This window comes from Carcharodon carcharias, chromosome 3 (genome assembly GCF_017639515.1).
Source record: "Carcharodon carcharias isolate sCarCar2 chromosome 3, sCarCar2.pri, whole genome shotgun sequence".
Taxonomy (NCBI): domain Eukaryota; kingdom Metazoa; phylum Chordata; class Chondrichthyes; order Lamniformes; family Lamnidae; genus Carcharodon; species Carcharodon carcharias.
The window spans coordinates 5041346-5061477 of NC_054469.1; the positions used below are offsets into that span (position 1 = coordinate 5041346).

General features: G+C 53.6%; 1 protein-coding gene across 1 annotated transcript in view; it reads right to left on the reverse strand.

Annotated features, from left to right (window-relative positions):
* LOC121276418 (tonsoku-like protein) overlaps positions 1-20132 on the reverse strand; it is a 52927-nt gene that overhangs the window by 18413 nt on the left and 14382 nt on the right. Inside the window, exons 7-8 of the mRNA XM_041184773.1 lie at positions 19500-19675; positions 5845-5918 (exon numbers count right to left, since the gene is read on the reverse strand). Coding sequence (XP_041040707.1) covers positions 5845-5918; positions 19500-19675 — 250 coding nt within the window. The remainder of the gene's footprint in view (positions 1-5844; positions 5919-19499; positions 19676-20132) is intronic.

A 20132-nucleotide genomic window follows, 5' to 3' on the forward strand; every position in this document is an offset into this window, starting at 1 on the left:
GAGACACCAGTCAGTGTGCAGATATCTCCCCGAGAGGGGACTGAGAGACACCAGTCAGTGTACAGATATCGCCCTGAGAGAGAGGGACTGAGAGACACCAGTCAGTGTACAGATATCTCCCTGAGAGAGAGAGGAACTGAGAGACACCTGTCAGTGTAAAGATATCTCCCTGAGAGAGAGAGGGACTGAGAGACACCAGTCAGTGTACAGATATCTCCCCGAGAGGGGACTGAGAGACACCAGTCAGTGTACAGATATCTCCCTGAGAGAGAGAGGGAGTGAGTGACATCAGTCAGTGTACAGATATCTCCCTGAGAGAGAGAGGGACTGAGAGACACCAGTCAGTGTACAGATATCTCCCTGAGAGAGAGAGGGACTGAGAGACACCAGTCAGTGTGCAGATATCTCCCCGAGACAGAGGGGACTGAGAGACACCAGTCAGTGTACAGATATCTCCCTGAGAGAGACAGGGGACTGAGAGACCCCAGTCAGTGTACAGATATCTCCCTGAGAGAGAGGGACTGCGAGACACCAGTCAGTGTACAGATATCTCCCTGAGAGAAAGCGAGGGACTGAGAGACACAGTCAGTGTACAGATATCTCCCTGAGAGAAAGGGGACTGAGACATCCAAGTCAGTGTACAGATATCTCCCTGAGAGAGAGAGGGGACTGAGAGACCCCAGTCAGTGTACAGATATCTCCTTGAGAGAGAGAGGGAACTGAGAGACACCAGGCAGTGTCCGGATATCTCCCTGAGAGAGAGAGGGAGTGAGAGACACCAGTCAGTGTGCAGATATCTCCCTGAGAGAGAGAGGGAACTGAGAGACACCAGTCAGTGTACAGATATCTCCCTGAGAGAGAGAAAGGGGACTGAGAGACACCAGTCAGTGTACAGATATCTCCCTGAGAGAGAGGGACTGAGAGACACAGTCAGTGTACAGATATCTCCCTGAGAGAGAGAAACTGAGAGACACCAGTCAGTGTACAGATATCCCCCTGAGAGAGAGGGACTGAGAGACACAGTCAGTGTACAGATATCTCCCTGAGAGAGAGAGGGGACTGAGAGACACCGGTCAGTGTACAGATGTCTCCCTGAGAGAGAGAGAGGGGACTGAGAGACACCGGTCAGTGTACAGATATCTCCCTGAGAGAGAGGGACTGAGACACCAGTCAGTGTACAGATATCTCCCTGAGAGAGGAACTGAGAGACACCAGTCAGTGTACAGATATCTCCCTGACAGAGAGGGGAGTGAGTGACACCAGTCAGTGTACAGATATCTCCCTGAGAGAGGGACTGAGACACCAGTCAGTGTAGAGATATCTCGCTGAGAGAGAGGGAGTGAGTGACATCAGTCAGTGTACAGATATCTCCCTGAGAGAGAGAGGGGACTGAGAGACACCGGTCAGTGTACAGATATCTCCCTGAGAGAGAGGGACTGAGACACCAGTCAGTGTACAGATATCTCCCTGAGAGAGAGAGGGGACTGAGAGACACCAGTCAGTGTTCAGATATCTCCCTGAGAGAGGGGACTGAGAGACACCAGTCAGTGTGCAGATATCTCCCTGAGAGAGAGGGACTGAGAGACACCAGTCAGTGTACAGATATCTCCCTGAGAGAGAGAGGGACTGAAAGACACCAGTCAGTGTACAGATATCTCCCTGAGAGAGAGGGACTGAGAGACACCAGTCAGTGTACAGATATCTCCCTGAGAGAGAGAGGGACTGAGAGACACCAGTCAGTGTACAGATATCTCCCTGAGAGAGAGACGGACTGAGAGACACCAGTCGGTGTACAGATATCTCCCTGAGAGAGAGAGGGGACTGAGAGACACCAGTCAGTGTACAGATATCTCCCTGAGAGAGAGAGGGGACTGAGACACACCAGTCAGTGTACAGATATCTCCCTGAGAGAGAGAGGGGACTGAGAGACACCAGTCAGTGTATAGATATCTCCCTGAGAGAGAAAGGGGACTGAGAGACACCAGTCAGTGTCCAGATATCTCCCTGAGAGAGAGAGGGGACTGAGAGACACAGTCAGTGTACAGATATCTCCCTGAGAGAGAGGGACTGAGAGACACCAGTCAGTGTATAGATATCTCCCTGAGAGAGAGAGAGGGGACTGAGAGACACAGTCAGTGTACAGATATCTCCCTGAGAGAGAGGGACTGAGAGACACCAGTCAGTGTACAGATATCTCCCTGAGAGAGAGAGGGACTGAGAGACTCCAGTCAGTGTACAGATATCTCCCTGAGAGAGAGGGACTGAGAGACACCAGTCAGTGTACAGATATCTCCCTGAGAGAGAGAGGGGACTGAGAGACACCAGTCAGTGTACAGATATCTCCCTGAGAGAGAGAGGGGACTGAGAGACACCAGTCAGTGTATAGATATCTCCCTGAGAGAGAAAGGGGACTGAGAGACACCAGTCAGTGTCCGGATATCTCCCTGAGAGAGAGAGGGGACTGAGAGACACAGTCAGTGTACAGATATCTCCCTGAGAGAGAGGGACTGAGAGACACCAGTCAGTGTACAGATATCTCCCTGAGAGAGAGAGAGGGGACTGAGAGACACCAGTCAGTGTATAGATATCTCCCTGAGAGAGAAAGGGGACTGAGAGACACCAGTCAGTGTCTGGATATCTCCCTGAGAGAGAGAGGGGACTGAGAGACACAGTCAGTGTACAGATATCTCCCTGAGAGAAAGCGAGGGACTGAGAGACACAGTCAGTGTACAGATATCTCCCTGAGAGAAAGGGGACTGAGACACCCAAGTCAGTGTACAGATATCTCCCTGAGAGAGAGAGGGGACTGAGAGACCCCAGTCAGTGTACAGATATCTCCTTGAGAGAGAGAGGGAACTGAGAGACACCAGGCAGTGTCCGGATATCTCCCTGAGAGAGAGAGGGAGTGAGAGACACCAGTCAGTGTGCAGATATCTCCCTGAGAGAGAGAGGGAACTGAGAGACACCAGTCAGTGTACAGATATCTCCCTGAGAGAGAGAGAGGGGACTGAGAGACACCAGTCAGTGTACAGATATCTCCCTGAGAGAGAGGGACTGAGAGACACAGTCAGTGTACAGATATCTCCCTGAGAGAGAGAGACTGAGAGACACCAGTCAGTGTACAGATATCTCCCTGAGAGTGAGGGACTGAGAGACACAGTCAGTGTACAGATATCTCCCTGAGAGAGAGAGGGGACTGAGAGACACCGGTCAGTGTACAGATGTCTCCCTGAGAGAGAGAGAGGGGACTGAGAGACACCGGTCAGTGTACAGATATCTCCCTGAGAGAGAGGGACTGAGACACCAGTCAGTGTACAGATATCTCCCTGAGAGAGGAACTGAGAGACACCAGTCAGTGTACAGATATCTCCCTGACAGAGAGGGGAGTGAGTGACACCAGTCAGTGTACAGATATCTCCCTGAGAGAGGGACTGAGACACCAGTCAGTGTAGAGATATCTCGCTGAGAGAGAGGGAGTGAGTGACATCAGTCAGTGTACAGATATCTCCCTGAGAGAGAGAGGGGACTGAGAGACACCGGTCAGTGTACAGATATCTCCCTGAGAGAGAGGGACTGAGACACCAGTCAGTGTACAGATATCTCCCTGAGAGAGAGAGGGGACTGAGAGACACCAGTCAGTGTACAGATATCTCCCTGAGAGAGAGAGGGGACTGAGAGACACCAGTCAGTGTGCAGATATCTCCCTGAGAGAGAGGGACTGAGAGACACCAGTCAGTGTACAGATATCTCCCTGAGAGAGAGAGGGACTGAGAGACACCAGTCAGTGTACAGATATCTCCCTGAGAGAGAGACGGACTGAGAGACACCAGTCGGTGTACAGATATCTCCCTGAGAGAGAGAGGGACTGAGAGACACCAGTCAGTGTACAGATATCTCCCTGAGAGAGAGACGGACTGAGAGACACCAGTCGGTGTACAGATATCTCCCTGAGAGAGAGAGGGGACTGAGAGACACCAGTCAGTGTACAGATATCTCCCTGAGAGAGAGAGGGGACTGAGAGACACCAGTCAGTGTACAGATATCTCCCTGAGAGAGAGAGGGGACTGAGAGACACCAGTCAGTGTATAGATATCTCCCTGAGAGAGAAAGGGGACTGAGAGACACCAGTCAGTGTCCAGATATCTCCCTGAGAGAGAGAGGGGACTGAGAGACACAGTCAGTGTACAGATATCTCCCTGAGAGAGAGGGACTGAGAGACACCAGTCAGTGTATAGATATCTCCCTGAGAGAGAGAGAGGGGACTGAGAGACACAGTCAGTGTACAGATATCTCCCTGAGAGAGAGGGACTGAGAGACACCAGTCAGTGTACAGATATCTCCCTGAGAGAGAGAGGGACTGAGAGACTCCAGTCAGTGTACAGATATCTCCCTGAGAGAGAGGGACTGAGAGACACCAGTCAGTGTACAGATATCTCCCTGAGAGAGAGAGGGGACTGAGAGACACCAGTCAGTGTACAGATATCTCCCTGAGAGAGAGAGGGGACTGAGAGACACCAGTCAGTGTATAGATATCTCCCTGAGAGAGAAAGGGGACTGAGAGACACCAGTCAGTGTCCGGATATCTCCCTGAGAGAGAGAGGGGACTGAGAGACACAGTCAGTGTACAGATATCTCCCTGAGAGAGAGGGACTGAGAGACACCAGTCAGTGTACAGATATCTCCCTGAGAGAGAGAGAGGGGACTGAGAGACACCAGTCAGTGTATAGATATCTCCCTGAGAGAGAAAGGGGACTGAGAGACACCAGTCAGTGTCTGGATATCTCCCTGAGAGAGAGAGGGGACTGAGAGACACAGTCAGTGTACAGATATCTCCCTGAGAGAGAGAGACACCAGTCAGTGTACAGATATCTCCCTTGAGAGAGGGGACTGAGAGACACCAGTCAGTGTACAGATATCTCCCTGAGAGAGAGAGGGACTGAGAGACACCAGTCAGTGTACAGATATCTCCCTGAGAGAGAGAGGGACTGAGAGACACCAGTCAGTGTACAGATATCTCCCTTGAGAGAGGGGACTGAGAGACACCAGTCAGTGTACAGATATCTCCCTGAGAGAGAGAGGGACTGAGAGACACCAGTCAGTGTACAGATATCTCCCTGAGAGAGAGAGGGGACTGAGAGACACCAGTCAGTGTACAGATATCTCCCTGAGAGAGAGGGGACTGAGAGACACCAGTCAGTGTACAGATATCTCCCTGAGAGAGAGGGGAATGAGAGACACCAGTCAGTGTACAGATATCTCACTGAGAGAGAGAGGGGTCTGAGACGCACCAGTCAGTGTACAGATATCTCCCTGAGAGAGAGGGGACTGAGAGACACCAGTCAGTGTACAGATATCTCCCTGAGAGAGAGAGGGACTGAGAGACACCAGTCAGTGTCCGGATATCTCTCTGAGAGAGAGGGGACTGAGAGACACCAGTCAGTGTCCGGATATCTCCCTGAGAGAGAGGGGACTGAGAGACACCAGTCGGTGTACAGATATCTCCCTGAGAGAGAGAGGGGTCTGAGACGCACCAGTCAGTGTACAGATATCTCCCTTGAGAGAGGGGACTGAGAGACACCAGTCAGTGTACAGATATCTCCCTGAGAGAGAGAGGGACTGAGAGACACCAGTCAGTGTACAGATATCTCCCTGAGAGAGAGGGACTGAGAGACCCCAGTCAGTGTAGAGGTATCTCGCTGGACAGTGTGGGAGTACAGTATGATATAGTCTGTCAGTATAGTTGTTTGGGTCAGTGCAAAAGTGCATGAAGGAAATGGCTTCACTGTTAGAGTAATTTTACAAAAATGCAATTATGCCAGATTAATAAGGATCAATAGGATTTACCTGGCAAAGTTTCTGATCGAATCATCTGTCAATGAGTTTCTGGAAAGATTAAGATGAGTCAAAACGCAGCCATCCTGGATGATAGGAAAACATTTTCCAGTTACTAAAACATTGAACACCTGAATTAGGAGCAGCAGTAGGCCATTCAGCCCCTCGAGCCTGCTCCGCCATTCAATAAGATCATGGCTGATCTGATTGTAACCTCAAATCCACATTCCTGCCCACCCCCGATAACCTTTCCCCCCACCGCCATTTATCAAGGATCTATCTATCTCTGCCTTAAAAATATTCAGTCTCTGCTTCCACCGAAAGACTCTCAACCCTCTGAGAGAAAACATTTCTCATCTCTCTCCTAAATGAGCGACCCCTTATTTTTAAACAGTGACCCCTAGTTCTAGATTCTCCCACAAGAGGAAACACCCTCCCCACACCCACCCTGTCCAGACCCCTCAGGATCTTATATGTTTCAATCGAGTCGCCTCTTACTCTTCTAAACTCCAGTGGATACAAGCCTAACCTGTCCAGCCTTTCCTCCTAAGACAACCCACCCATTCCAGGTATTAGTTCAGTAAACCTTCTCTGAACTGCTTCCAATGCATTTGCATCTTTCTTTAAATAAGGAGACCAGCAGTGTACAGAGTACTCCAGATGTGGTCTCACCAGTGCCCTGTATAACTGAAGCATAACCTCCCTCCAGTTGTAGTCAAATCCCCTCACAATGAATGGTAACATTCTATTAGCTTTCCTAATTACCCTCTGTACCTGCATTACTAACCTTTTGTGATTCATGCACTAGGACACCCAGATCCCTCTGAATCTCAGAGCTCTGCAATCTCTCACCATTTAGAAAATAAGCTTCTTTTTCATTCTTCCTGCCAAAATGGACAATTTCATATTTGCCCACATTATAATCCATTTGCCAGATCTTTGCCCACTCACTCAACCTATCGAAATCACTTTGTAGCCTCCTTATATCCTCTTCACAATTCGCTTTCCTACCTATCTTTGTATTGTAAGACCATAGGATGTAGGAGCAGAAGTAGTCCATTCGGCCCATCGAGTCTGCTCTGCCATTCAATGAGATCATGGCTGATCTGATAATCCTCAACGCCACTTTCCAGCCTTTTCCCCATAACCCTTGATTCCCTTACTGATTAAAAATCTGTCTATCTCAGCCTTGAATATACTTAATGACCCAGCCTCTACAGTAAATGTCAGCATATCTTTGCTTAGATAAGGGGGCCAAAACTGTTCACAATATTGTAGGTTTGGTCTAACTAGTGCCTTATATAGTTTTAGCAAGACTTCCCTATTTTTATACTCCATTCCCTTTGAAATAAAGACCAACATTCCATTTGCCTTCCTTATAACCTGCTGAACTTGTATGTTAGCTTTTTGGGATTTATGCACATTTAGTATTTTTGGAATGCTATTAGTGTCTTGTATCGTGAAGACTGATGCTAAGTATTTATTCAACTCCTCTGCCATTTCCTGCTTCCCCATTATTCTTTCCCCATCCTCATTCTCTAAGGGGCCTATGTTCACTTTGGCCTCTCTCTTCCTTTTTATATATTTAAAGAAGCTCGAACTGTCTGCTTTTATATTATTTGCCGGTTTATCCTCAAAGTTTCTTTTCTCGCTCTTCATTATTTTTTTGGTCATCTTTTGTTGGTTTTTAAAACTTTCCCAATCCTCTGGTTTACCACTAATCTTTGCCACATTGTATGTTTTTCCTTTCAATTTGATATTGTCCTTAAATTCCTTGTTTAACCATGGTTGGTTTATCCCCTTCCTTGAATCCTCCTTCCTCACTGGGATATATCTTTGTTGTGAGTAATGAACTATTTTCTTAAACATCTACCATTGTTCATCAACCATCATTTCTGTTAAACTCCTTTCCCAGTCCACTCCAGCCAACTCTGCCGTCATTCCTTTGTAATGACCCTTATTTAAGTTTAGCACAGTTGTTTCCGACCCAAGTTTCTCACTCTCAAACTGAATGTTAAATTCTATCATATTATGGTCACTGTTTCCTAGGGGATCCTTTACTCTGAGATCATTTATTAAACCTGCCTCATTACACATTACCAGATCCAAAATAGCCTGATCCCTGGTTGGATTCACAACATATTGTTCCAAGAAACTGTTCCGAATGCACTATGAATTCTTGCTTGTGTCTACCTCTGCCAACTTGATTCTCTGTCCTACAGTATAGCTACTGTTAGGGGGCCTATAGACTACTCTCACCAGTGTCTTCTTCCCCTTGTTATTTCTTAACTCCACCCACATGGATTCTACATCATCTGATCCAAGATCATTTCTTGCTATTGTGCTTATTCCATCCTGTACTAACAAAGCTACCCCACCACCCTTTCCTTCCTGTCTGTCTTTCGCAAAGTCACATACCCCTGAATATTTAGTTCCCAGCTTTGTTCTCCTTGTAACCACATCTCCGTAATGGCTATAAGATCATACCCATTAACCTCTATTTGTGCCGTTAATTCATTTATTTTGTTCCGAATATTACTTGCATTTAAGTAAAGGGCCATTTATTTTGCCTTTTTACCATTTTTTCTCCTTTTGACCCTACTTGTTTCTGTTTTTTATGTTTGGACACTCTGTCCCTTCCTGTCACACTCTGGGTTTAATTATCTAAATAGCTGCCCTGCAATGCTGCCACGTCCTTTTGCTTTGTCGGCCTATGTCTCCCCTCTCCAGGACTTTCCCCACCTCTATTTAATTTAAAGTCCTCTCTACTGTCCTAGTTATTCGATTCGCCAGGACACTGGTCCCCACATGGTTCAAGTGAAGCCCGCCCCACCCGAACAACTCCCTTCTACCCCAGTAATGGTGCCGGTGCCCCATGAACTGAAACCCATTCCTCCCACAACAATCTTACACACATGTAACTCCTTGACATAATTTACCCTGCGCCAGTTTGCCCGTAGCTCAGGTAGTAATCCTGAGATTATTACCTTGGAGGTTCTCCTTCTTAATTTAGCTCCTAACTGTTCAAATTCTTTCAGCAGAACCTCCTTTCTAGTCCTATCAATGTTGTTGGTACCAACATGGACGACAACAACTGGATCCCTCCCCTCCCACTCCAAGTTCATCTCCAGCCCTGAGGAGATGTCCTTAACCCTGGCACTAGGCAGGCAACACAGCCTTCGGGACTCATGCTCACGGCTGCAGAGAACAGTATCTATCCCCCTAATTATACTGTCCCCTCCCACTACCACGTTCCTATTTCCTCCCCCCACTTGAATGACTCTCTGTACCACAGTGCCGTGGTTAGTTTGCTCATCTTCCCTGCAGTCCCTGCTCTCTCCCACACAGCTTGCAAGAACCTCTTACCTGTTGGAGAACTGCAGGAGCCGAGGCTCCTCGACCACTGCCCCCTGGATCCCCAAACCTGCCTCACCTACAGTCACACCCTCCTGTCCCTGATCACAGACTAAATTTGAATTACCTAATCTGAGGGGGTGATGCAACTCCTAGAGCAAAGTGTCCAGATAACTTTCCCCCTCCCTGACGTGGTTCAACGTCTGCAGCTCGGACTCCAGCTCCTTAACTCAGATCTGAAGTACCTGGAGCTGAGATGTGTTCATTCTGGATAGACCACCTTGGTGTCCAGCAGCGCCCATATGCTGCAGCAGCAACACATCACCTGTCCTGCAAATTGTCAGCAAATTTGGCCACCATTCCTTCAGCTCCTTCAACTAAGTCATTTCTATAAATTGTAAAAATTTGAGGCCCCAGCGCTGATCCCTGTGGCAATCCACTCCTCACATCCTGCCAACCAGAAAATGGCCCATATGTGCCAAGTCACTGTTTCCTGTTAGCTAAAAAATTGTATATCCATGCCAATATGTTACCCCCTACACCATGAGCTTTTATTTTCTGCAATAACATTTGATGTGGCACCTTATCAAATGCCTATTGGAAATCTAAGTACAGTACATCCACCTGTTCTCCTTTATCCACAGCACATGTGATTCCTTCAAAGACTTCCAATAAATCGGTTAAACATCATTTCCCTTTTATAAAACCGTGAAAATCTCCCACCACTGAGGAGATTGGACAACGAGAATCAAAAGACAAAAATGCGGATTTACTGAACACTCTCCGGCCTCCCCTCCAGCACCCTGCACCAGGAGAGCCTGAACCTGCTGGTGGGTTGGGCTGGGACGTTAGCGTTCCTGCCAGTTGCCATGGTAATCATCCAGTGACCAATGATGATGGTGCCAGTCTGTGTAATGGATGGGGCAATGCAAACTATAGGATGTCAAAGGCCTGGTAACAGCCAGAGAGACGCAACGTGACCCTGACTGTCTGGTGACTGTTCTACCTGGTAACTGTATCCGTGTCTCCAGTGGATTCTACCAGGTAACTGTACCTGTGTCTCCAGTGGATTCTACCTGGTAACTGTACCTGTGTCTCCAGTGGATTCTACCTGGTAACTGTACCTCTGTCTCCAGTGGATTCTACCAGGTAACTGTACCTGTGTCTCCAGTGGATTCTACCAGGTAACTGTATCTGTGTCTCCAGTGGATTCTACCTGGTAACTGTACCTGTGTCTCCAGTGGATTCTACCTGGTAACTGTACCTGTGTCTCCAGTGGATTCTACCTGGTAACTGTACCTGTGTCTCCAGTGGATTCTACCTGGTAACTGTACCTGTGTCTCCAGTGGATTCTACCAGGTAACTGTATCTGTGTCTCCAGTGGATTCTACCTGGTAACTGTACCTGTGTCTCCAGTGGATTCTACCTGGTAACTGTACCTGTGTCTCCAGTGGATTCTACCAGGTAACTGTATCTGTGTCTCCAGTGGATTCTACCTGGTAACTGTACCTGTGTCTCCAGTGGATTCTACCTGGTAACTGTATCCGTGTCTCCAGTGGATTCTACCAGGTAACTGTACCTGTGTCTCCAGTGGATTCTACCTGGTAACTGTACCTGTGTCTCCAGTGGATTCTACCTGGTAACTGTACCTGTGTCTCCAGTGGATTCTACCTGGTAACTGTATCCGTGTCTCCAGTGGATTCTACCAGGTAACTGTACCTGTGTCTCCAGTGGATTCTACCTGGTAAGTGTACCTGTGTCTCCAGTGGATTCTACCAGATAACTGTACCTGTGTCTCCAGTGGATTCTACCTGATAACTGTACCTCTGTCTCCAGTGGATTCTACCTGGTAACTATACCTCTGTCTCCAGTGGATTCTACCTGGTAACTGTAACTGTGTCTCCAGTGGATTCTACCTGGTAACTGTACCTGTGTCTCCAGTGGATTCTACCTGGTAACTGTACCTCTGTATCCAGAGGATTCTACCTGGTAACTGTACCTGTGTCTCCAGTGGATTCTACTTGATAACTCTACCTCTGTTTCCAGTGGAACTCTACCCTGTAGCTGTATCTCTGTCTCCAGTGGATTTTACCTAATAACTATAGTTCTGCCCTCAGGGAATTTTCACTGTGGTGTGAGGGTAGCTGGCTAGACCAATATTTACTGCCCCTCCCTAACTGCCCTGAGAAGGTGCTGGTGATCTGCCTTCTTGAGCCGCTGGAGAAGTCTGCTAAGACGCATCCACATTGGTATGGGATTGGAGTCACATATTAGGTGGGATCAAAATGGATGTTCACAACAACTGGCAGCTAACTTCTAACTGATCCCCACTTTTTATTATAACTGGAGTCCAACTGCTGATGGTGATTGTACCTTGCATGGATTCAGGCCTCAGGCTTACTTGGCCGACCAATTACACAATTGGCACCCATAGAATCACCAATAGAGGCGGAGATCACCCCTCACCCTTTCTGTTCAGATCCATTCCAGATGTGGAAGGTCCTGCAGCTGGGAGCTACCCTGTGACTTCCTCAGATGTACCCAGGTGACTTTCCCACATCCTCTGCACATGTCAGTGCACTTTTTTATTGTAATTCATTCACGCAATGTGGCTTTTGATGGAACGTTCAGCTCTTGCTCATCCCTAACATTAATGGGACTGAAAGTTGACAAATCCCCTGGACCTAATGATTTTTTTTATTAACCATTCACAGGATGTGGGATTCGCTGGCTGGGCCCAGCATTTATTGCCCATCCCTAATTGCCCTTGAGAAGGTGGTGGTGAGCTGCCTTCATGAGCCGCTGCAGTCCATGTGGTGTGGGCACACCCACAGTGCTGTTAGGGAGGGAGTTCCAGGATTTTGACCCAGTGACAGTGAAGGAACGGCGATATATTTCCAAGTCAGGATGGTGAGTGGCTTGGAGAGGAACTTCCAGGTGGTGGTGTTCCCATCTATCTGCTGCCCTTGTCCTTCTAGATGGTAGTGGTCGTGGATTTGGAAGGTGCTGCCTAAGGAGCCTTGGTGAATTCCTGCAGTGTATCTTGTAGATGGTACACACTGCAGCTACTGTGTGTCGGTGGTGGAACGAGTGAATGTTTGTGGATGTGGTATCAGTCAAGCGGGGCTGCTTTGTCCTGATGTGTTGAGCTTCTTGAGTGTTGTGGGAGCTGCACTCATCCAGGCAAGTGGGGAGTATTCCATCACACTCCTGACTTGTGCCTTGTAGATGGTGGACAGGCTTTGGGGAGTCAGGAGGTGAGTTACTCGCTGCAGGATTCCTAGCCTCTGACCCGCTCTTGTAGCCACAGTATTTATATGGCTGGTCCAGTTCAGTTTCTGGTCAATGGTAACCCCCAGGATGTTGATTTTGGGGGACTCAGTGATGGTAATGCCATTGAACATCAAGGGGCGATGGTTGGATTCTCTCTTGTTGGAGATGGTCATTGCCTGACACTTGTGTGGTGCAAATGTCACTTGCCACTTGTCAGCCCAAGCCTGGATATTGTCCAGGTCTTGCTGCATTTGGACATGGACTGCTTCAGTATCTGAGGAGTCGTGAATGATGCTGAACATTGTACAATCATCAGCGAACATCCCCACTTCTGACCTTATGATGGAAGGAAGGTCATTGATGAAGCAGCTGAAGATGGTTGGGCTGAGGTCACTACCCTGAGGGACTCCTGCAGTGATGTCCTGGAGCTGAGATGACTGATCTCTAACAGCCAGAGCCATCTTCCTATGTGCTCAATATGACTCCAACTGCATCCCAGAGTGGTGAAAGAGGTGGCTGTGGAGATAGGGGATGCGTTGGTGATCATCTTTCAAGATTTTATAGATTCTGGTACTGTGCCTGCAGGTTGGAAAATAGCAAATGTAATCCTGTTATTTAAGAAGGGAGGGAGAGATAAAACAGGGAACTACAGACCTGTTAGCCTGACATCAGTAGTAGGGAAAATGCTGGAGTCTCTTAGAAAGGATGTGATAAATGGACACTTAGAAAATAATGATAGGATTGGGCAGAGGCAACATGGATTTATGGAAGGGAAATCATGTTTACCAAACCCGTTAAATTTTTTGAGGATGTAACTAGCAGAATTCACCAAGGCTCCTTAGACAGCACCTTCCAAGCCCACGAACACTACCATCTAGAAGGACAAGGGCAGCAGATAGATGGGAACACCACCACCTGGAAGTTCCCCTCCAAGTCACTCACCATCCTGACTTGGAAATATATCGCCGTTCCTTCACTGTTGCTGGGACAAAATCCTGGAACTCCCTCCCTAACAGCACTGTGGGTGTACCTACACCACAGGGACTGCAGCGGCTCAAGAAGGCAGCTCACCACCACCTTCTCAAGGGCAACTAGGGATGGGCAATAAATGCCCCCACCCAGCCAGTGACACCCAGATCATGTGAATGAATAAGAAAAAAGATAAGGGAGAAGCAGTGGATGTGGTGTGTTTAGATTTTCAGAAAGCTTTTGATAAGGTCCCACACAGAAAGTTCATAAACAAAACTGGAGCTGATGGGATTGGGGGTAATATACTGGCATGGATTTAGGATCGGTTAGCAGACAGGAAACAGAGAGAAGGGATAAACGGATCACTCTCAGGTTGGCAGGCTGTAACTAGTGGGGTACCACGAGGACCAGTGCTTAGGCCCCAGCTATTCACAATCCATATCAAAGATTTAGATGTGGGGACCAAATGTAATATTTCCAAGTTTGCCGAAGGCACAAAACTAGGTGAGAACGAGAATTGTGAGGAGGATACAATGAAGCTTCAAGAGGATTTGGATGGACTAAGTGAATGGGCATGAAGGTGGCAGATGGAATATAATGTTAATAGGAAATCTGAACTTATCCATTTTAGCAGGCCATTTAGGATTGAGAAGAGGAAGAATTTCTTCACTCAGAGAGGGGTGAATCTTTGGAATTCTCTACCCCAAGACACTGTGAAGCTCAAGACAGAAATGAATAGATTTCTAGATATTAAAGGTATCAAGGAATGTGGGGATAGTGCGGGGAGATGTCGTTGAGGTAAAAGATCAACCATGATCGAAATTAATAGCGGAGCAGGCTCAAGGGGACAACTGGTGTACTCCTGCTCCTATTTCTTACGTTCGTATAAAACTGAGTGACTTGCTAGGTCTTTTCAGGGGGCAGTTAAGAGTCAACCACATTGCTGTGGGTCTGGAGTCACATGTAGACCAGACCAGGTAAGGACAGCAGATTTCCTTCCCTCAAGGGCATTAGTGACCCAGATGGGTTATTAAGGCAATGCAATAGCTCCATGGTCACCATGACTGAAACTAGCTTTATACTCCCAGCTTTATTTGATGAATTGAATTTGAATTCCCCCAGCTGCTGTGGTGGGGTTTGACCCTACGTCTCCAGATCCCCCGGATTACTAGTTCAGTGACATAAGCACGGTGTGATTGTATGTACAGAGACCCACGGGTAACCTGCTTCAGTGGAGTAGTCACACTGGGCAGAATCTTCGGCTTGGTGAGCAGGGGTCTAGGCCCGCACACCAAGGTGTAAAATGGCGCGGGGTGGTGGGGTGATGTCGGGTGTGCTTCCCAAAGTCACCGCGCGTCATTGAGGTTTTCAGTTCAGTGGGTGGGCAGCTGACTTGGCCCGTGTGCTCCCGCCGAAGTGTCAAAGGCCTGTGAGCTGCCCCTCCTACCTGAGGGTTAGCGGAGGGCGGAGGGCGGGGGGGGGCGGTGGTGGGGACAGGCCAGGAGCACAGGCGGCCCTCACGTTCCTAATGGAACCTCGTCCACGGGCGGGAGGAGGTTTCGCGGATGATTTAAAATCTTCAGACAGTTTGTTTTTTACTTTAAAACGAACGCACACGTCCCAGCTCACGTGACAGTTTCACACGAGGGGGACCATGGCGTACAAATATTCCCGGCACCTTATTACACTTTTTAGGCTTAAAAAGTCTCCCTGAGGCAGCTCTGTGCCCGAGAGAGATTCCTGTGCTCGTCCGCACGCCTACAGGAAACAGCACACTCCCCACTCAGGGAACTCCCCTCCCCCTCCCCCTCCCCCTCCTCCTCTCCTCCTCCTCCTCTCCTCCTCCTCCTCCTCCTCTCCTCCTCCCTCCTCCTCCTCCTCTCCTCCTCCTCCTCCCTCCTCCTCTCCTCCTCCCTCCTCCTCCCTCCTCCCTCCTCCTCCTCCTCTCCTCCTCCCTCCTCCTCCCCCTCCTCCTCCTCCTCCCACTCTCCTCCTCCTCCTCTCCTCCTCCCCCTCTCCCTCCTCCTCCCCTCCTACCCCTCCCTCCTCCCCCTCCTCCTCCTCCTCTCCTCCTACCCCTCCCTCCTCCCCCTCCTCCTCCTCCTCTCCTCCTCCCTCCTCCTCCTCTCCTCCTCCTCCTCTCCTCCTCCCTCCTCCTCCTCTCCTCCTCCCTCCTCCTCCTCTCCTCCTCCCTCCCCCTCCCCCTCCTCCCTCCTCCTCCTCCTCTCCTCCTCCTCCTCTCCTCCTCCCTCCTCCTCCTCTCCTCCTCCCTCCTCCTCCTCTCCTCCTCCCTCCCCCTCCCCTCCTCCCTCCTCCTCCTCCTCTCCTCCTCCCTCCTCCTCCTCTCCTCCTCCCTCCCCCTCCTCCTCTCCTCCTCCTCCTCTCCTCCTCCCTCCTCCTCCTCCCCCTCTCCCTCCTCCCTCCTCCCTCCTCCCTCCTCCCCCTCCTCCCTCCTCCTACCCCTCCCTCCTCCCCCCCTCTCCTCCTCCCTCCCCCTCCTCCTCTCCCTCCTACCCCTCCCTCCTCCCCCTCCTCCTCCCTCCTCCTCCTCCTCCTCCTCCCTCCTCCTCCCCCTCTCCTCCTCCTCCTCCCTCCTCCTCCCTCCTCCCTCCTCCTCCCCCTCTCCCTCCTCCTCCTCCCCACTCCTCCCCCTCCCCCTCCCCCTCCCCTCCTCCTCTCCCTCCTACCCCTCCCTCCTCCCCCTCCTCCTCCTCCTCTCCTCCTCCTCCCTCCTCCCCCTCCTCCTCCTCCTCTCCTCCCCCTCCTCCTCCCACTCTCCTCCTCCTCCTCTCCTCCTCCCTCCTCCTCCTCCCCCTCTCCCTCCTCCCTCCTCCTCCTCCTCTCCTCCTCCCTCCTCCTCCCTCCTCCCCACTCCTCCTCCTCCCCACTCCTCCTCCTCCTCCTCCCCTCCCCCTCCCCCTCCTCCTCCCCCTCTCCCTCCTCCCTCCTCCCCCCTCCTCCCCCCTCCTCCTCCTCCCCTCTCACTCCTCCTCCTCCCCTCTCACTCCTCCTCCTCCCCTCTCACTCCTCCTCCTCCTCCCCTCTCACTCCTCCTCCTCCTCCCCCTCCTCCCCCTCCCCCTCTCCTCCTCCCCTCCCCCTCCTCCCCCTCTCCCTCCCCTCCCTCCTCCTCCCTCCTCCTCCTCCTCCCCCCTCCTCCCCCTCCCTCCTCCTCCTCTCCTCCTCCCTCCTCCTCCTCCCCACTCCTCCCTCCTCCTCCCTCCTCCTCCCCCTCTCCCTCCCCTCCCCCTCTCCCTCCTCCCCCCTCTCCCTCCTCCTCCCCCCTCCTCCCCCTCCCTCCTCCTCCCCCCTCCTCCCCCTCCCCACTCCTCCCTCCTCCTCCCCCTCCTCCTCCTCCTCCTCCTCCCCCTCTCCCTCCTCCTCCCCTCCTACCCCTCCCTCCTCCTCCTCCCCTCTCCCTCCTCCCCCCTCCTCCCTCCTCCCCCCTCCTCCTCCTCCTCCTCCTCCCCCTCTCCCTCCTCCTCCCCTCCTACCCCTCCCTCCTCCCCCTCCCCCTCCTCCCTCCTCCCCCTCCTCCCCCCTCTCCCTCCTCCTCCCCCCTCCTCCCCTCCCTCCTCCTCCCCCTCCTCCCCCTCCCCACTCCTCCCTCCTCCTCCCCCCCTCCTCCTCCTCCTCCTCCTCCCCTCTCCCTCCTCCTCCCCTCCTACCCCTCCTCCCTCCTCCCCCCTCCTCCCTCCTCCCCCCTCCTCCCTCCTCCCCCTCCTCCTCTCCTCCCCCTCCCCCTCCTCCTCTCCTCCTCCTCCTCTCCTCCTCCCCACTCCTCCCTCCTCCTCCCCCTCTCCTCCTCCTCCTCCCCACTCCTCCCTCCTCCTCCCTCCTCCCCCTCCTCCCCCCTCCTCCCCCCTCCCCCCCCTCCTCCGCCCCTCCCCCTCCCCCCCTCCCACTCCCCCTCCTCCCTCTCCCCCCCTCCCTCCTCCTCCCCCTCCCTCCTCCTCCCCCTCCCTCCTCCTCCCCCCTCCTCTCCCTCCCCCTCCCTCCTCCCCCTCTCCCTCCCCCTCCCCCCCTCCTCCTCCTCCTCCCCCTCCTCCTCCCCACTCCTCCTCCTCCCCACTCCTCCTCCTCCTCCTCCCCTCCCCCTCCCCCTCCTCCTCCCCCTCCTCCTCCCCCTCTCCCTCCTCCCTCCTCCCCCTCCTCCCCCCTCCTCCTCCTCCCCACTCCTCCTCCTCCCCACTCCTCCTCCTCCTCCCCTCCCCCTCCCCCTCCTCCTCCCCCTCTCCCTCCTCCCTCCTCCTCCCCCTCCTCCCCCTCCCCCTCCCCCTCTCCCTCCTCCCCTCCCCCTCCTCCCCCTCTCCCTCCCCCTCCTCCTCCCCCTCTCCCCCTCCTCCTCCCTCCTCCTCCCTCCTCCTCCCCCTCTCCCTCCTCCCCTCCCCCTCCTCCCCCTCCCCCTCCCCCTCCCCTCCCCCTCTCCCTCCCCTCCCCCTCCCTCCTCCTCCTCCTCCTCCTCCTCCCCCCTCCTCCTCCCTCCTCCCCCTCCCTCCTCCTCCTCTCCTCCTCCCTCCTCCTCCTCCCCACTCCTCCTCCTCCTCCCTCCTCCTCCCCCTCTCCCTCCTCCCTCTCACTCCTCCTCCCCCTCCCCCTCCCCTCCCCCTCTCCCTCCTCCTCCCCCCTCCTCCCCCTCCCTCCTCCTCCCCCCTCCTCCCCCTCCCTCCTCCTCCCCCTCCTCCTCCCTCCTCCCCCTCTCCCTCCTCCTCCTCCCTCCTCCCCCTCCCTCTCCCCCTCCCCCTCTCCCTCCTCCCCCCTCCTCCCCTCCCCCTCCCCCTCCTCCCCCTCCCTCCTCCTCCTCCCCCTCCCCTCCCCCTCCCTCCTCCCCCTCCCCCTCCTCCCCCTCCCCCCTCCTCCCCCTCCCTCCTCCTCCTCCCCCCCCTCCCCCTCCCTCCTCCCCCTCCCTCCTCCTCCTCCCTCCTCCCCCTCCCCCTCCCTCCTCCCCTCCCTCCTCCCCCTCCCCCTCCCCCTCCTCCCCCTCCTCCCCCCTCCTCCTCCCCCTCCCTCCTCCTCCTCCCCCTCCCCCCTCCTCCCCCTCCCTCCTCCTCCCCCTCCTCCCCCTCCCCCTCCCCCTCTCCCTCCCCCTCCCCCCTCCTCCCCTCCCTCCTCCTCCTCCCTCCTCCCCCTCCCCCTCCTCCCCCTCCCCCCTCCTCCCCTCCCTCCTCCTCCTCCCCCTCCCCCCTCCTCCCCCTCCCTCCCCCTCCCCCTCTCCCTCCCCCTCCCCCTCTCCCTCCTCCCCCTCCCCTCCCCCTCTCCCTCCCCCTCCCCCTCCCTCCTCCTCCCTCCTCCTCCTCCTCCCCCTCCTCCTCCCTCCTCCCCCTCCCTCCTCCCCCTCCCCCTCCCCCTCTCCCTCCTCCTCCTCCTCCCCCCTCCTCCTCCCCTCCCTCCCCCTCCTCCCCCTCCCCCTCCCCCTCTCCCTCCTCCCCTCCCCCTCCTCCCCCTCTCCCTCCCCCTCCTCCTCCCCCTCTCCCCCTCCTCCTCCCTCCTCCTCCCTCCTCCTCCTCCTCCCCCCTCCTCCTCCCTCCTCCCCCTCCTCCTCCCTCCTCCTCCTCCCTCCTCCTCCTCCTCCCCCCTCCTCCTCCCTCCTCCTCCCTCCTCCTCCCTCCTCCCCCTCCTCCTCCCTCCTCCCCCTCCCTCCTCCTCCTCCCCCTCCCCCTCTCCCTCCGCCTGCACAGGGAGCACTCAGCACTTCCGGGTGTGTGTGTCACGCAGGTCAGGCCTCCATTGGCCCCGCCACCAGGGTAAAATGGCAGCCGATCAGGCCCGCGCCAGTTCCTGCCCAATGTTTGGGGGGGGGTGGACGCTCTCCCCTCTGAGTAAATTCTGGGCCCGAGGCCTCCTCTTCTCCCACCCTGGGGATTTTCTCCACAGGAAAGCGGCCGCTCGGGACGCTCCGCTTCGGTAACAGGAGTCGCGGACGGGAAAGGGAAGTTCCCCAAAACCACAGCTTGCGTTGGCGCTTGGGGGTGGAGGAGGGGGTGGAGGAGGGGGTGGAGGAGGGGGTGGAGGAGGTAGGGGGGGGTTGGGCGCACGCTTGGGGGGGGCGAGGGGAACCCGTTCAGGACCGACCTGGGTGAAGTACTTCACAAAGAGTTCCAGGAACGGCCTGTCATCCAGGCTGTTGAGCACCGAGGAGATCTCCAGATGAGAAAGGACATCGTGGGGAAGGATCTTCAGGAGTAGCTGCACCCCCTTGAAGCCCAGGTCATTGTGGGACAGGGCCAACGCCTTCAGTTGCCGGGATCCTGCGTGAATGAAGGGGAGAGTACTGAGCAGCTGGTCATCCTTCCACAGTCACACAGTTATACGCCTAGACCGAGGGCTAACCACCAGCGCAAAACTACAACGGTTGAGGAACTCGCCTACTGACAGATTCAAACATAACCAACCACGTCCAGGTGAGAATTATTACCCATCGCTTCAGGTCAAATACCTTCAAAAATAAAAGTCGCGTTCTCGTCGCCGACTTTAACCGCGTTTTCAGGCAAGTGTCCAGTGTCGGTGTCCAGCAGCCTCGCCTCACAGATTGAAGGTCGTGGTTTTCAGTGGGAGGGTCAGCACTGAGGGAGCGCCGCACTGTCGGAGGGTCAGTACTGAGGGAGCGCCGCACTGTCCGAGGGTCAGTACTGAGGGAGCGCCGCACTGTCGGAGGGTCAGTACTGAGGGAGCGCCGCACTGTCGGAGGGTCAGTACTGAGGGAGT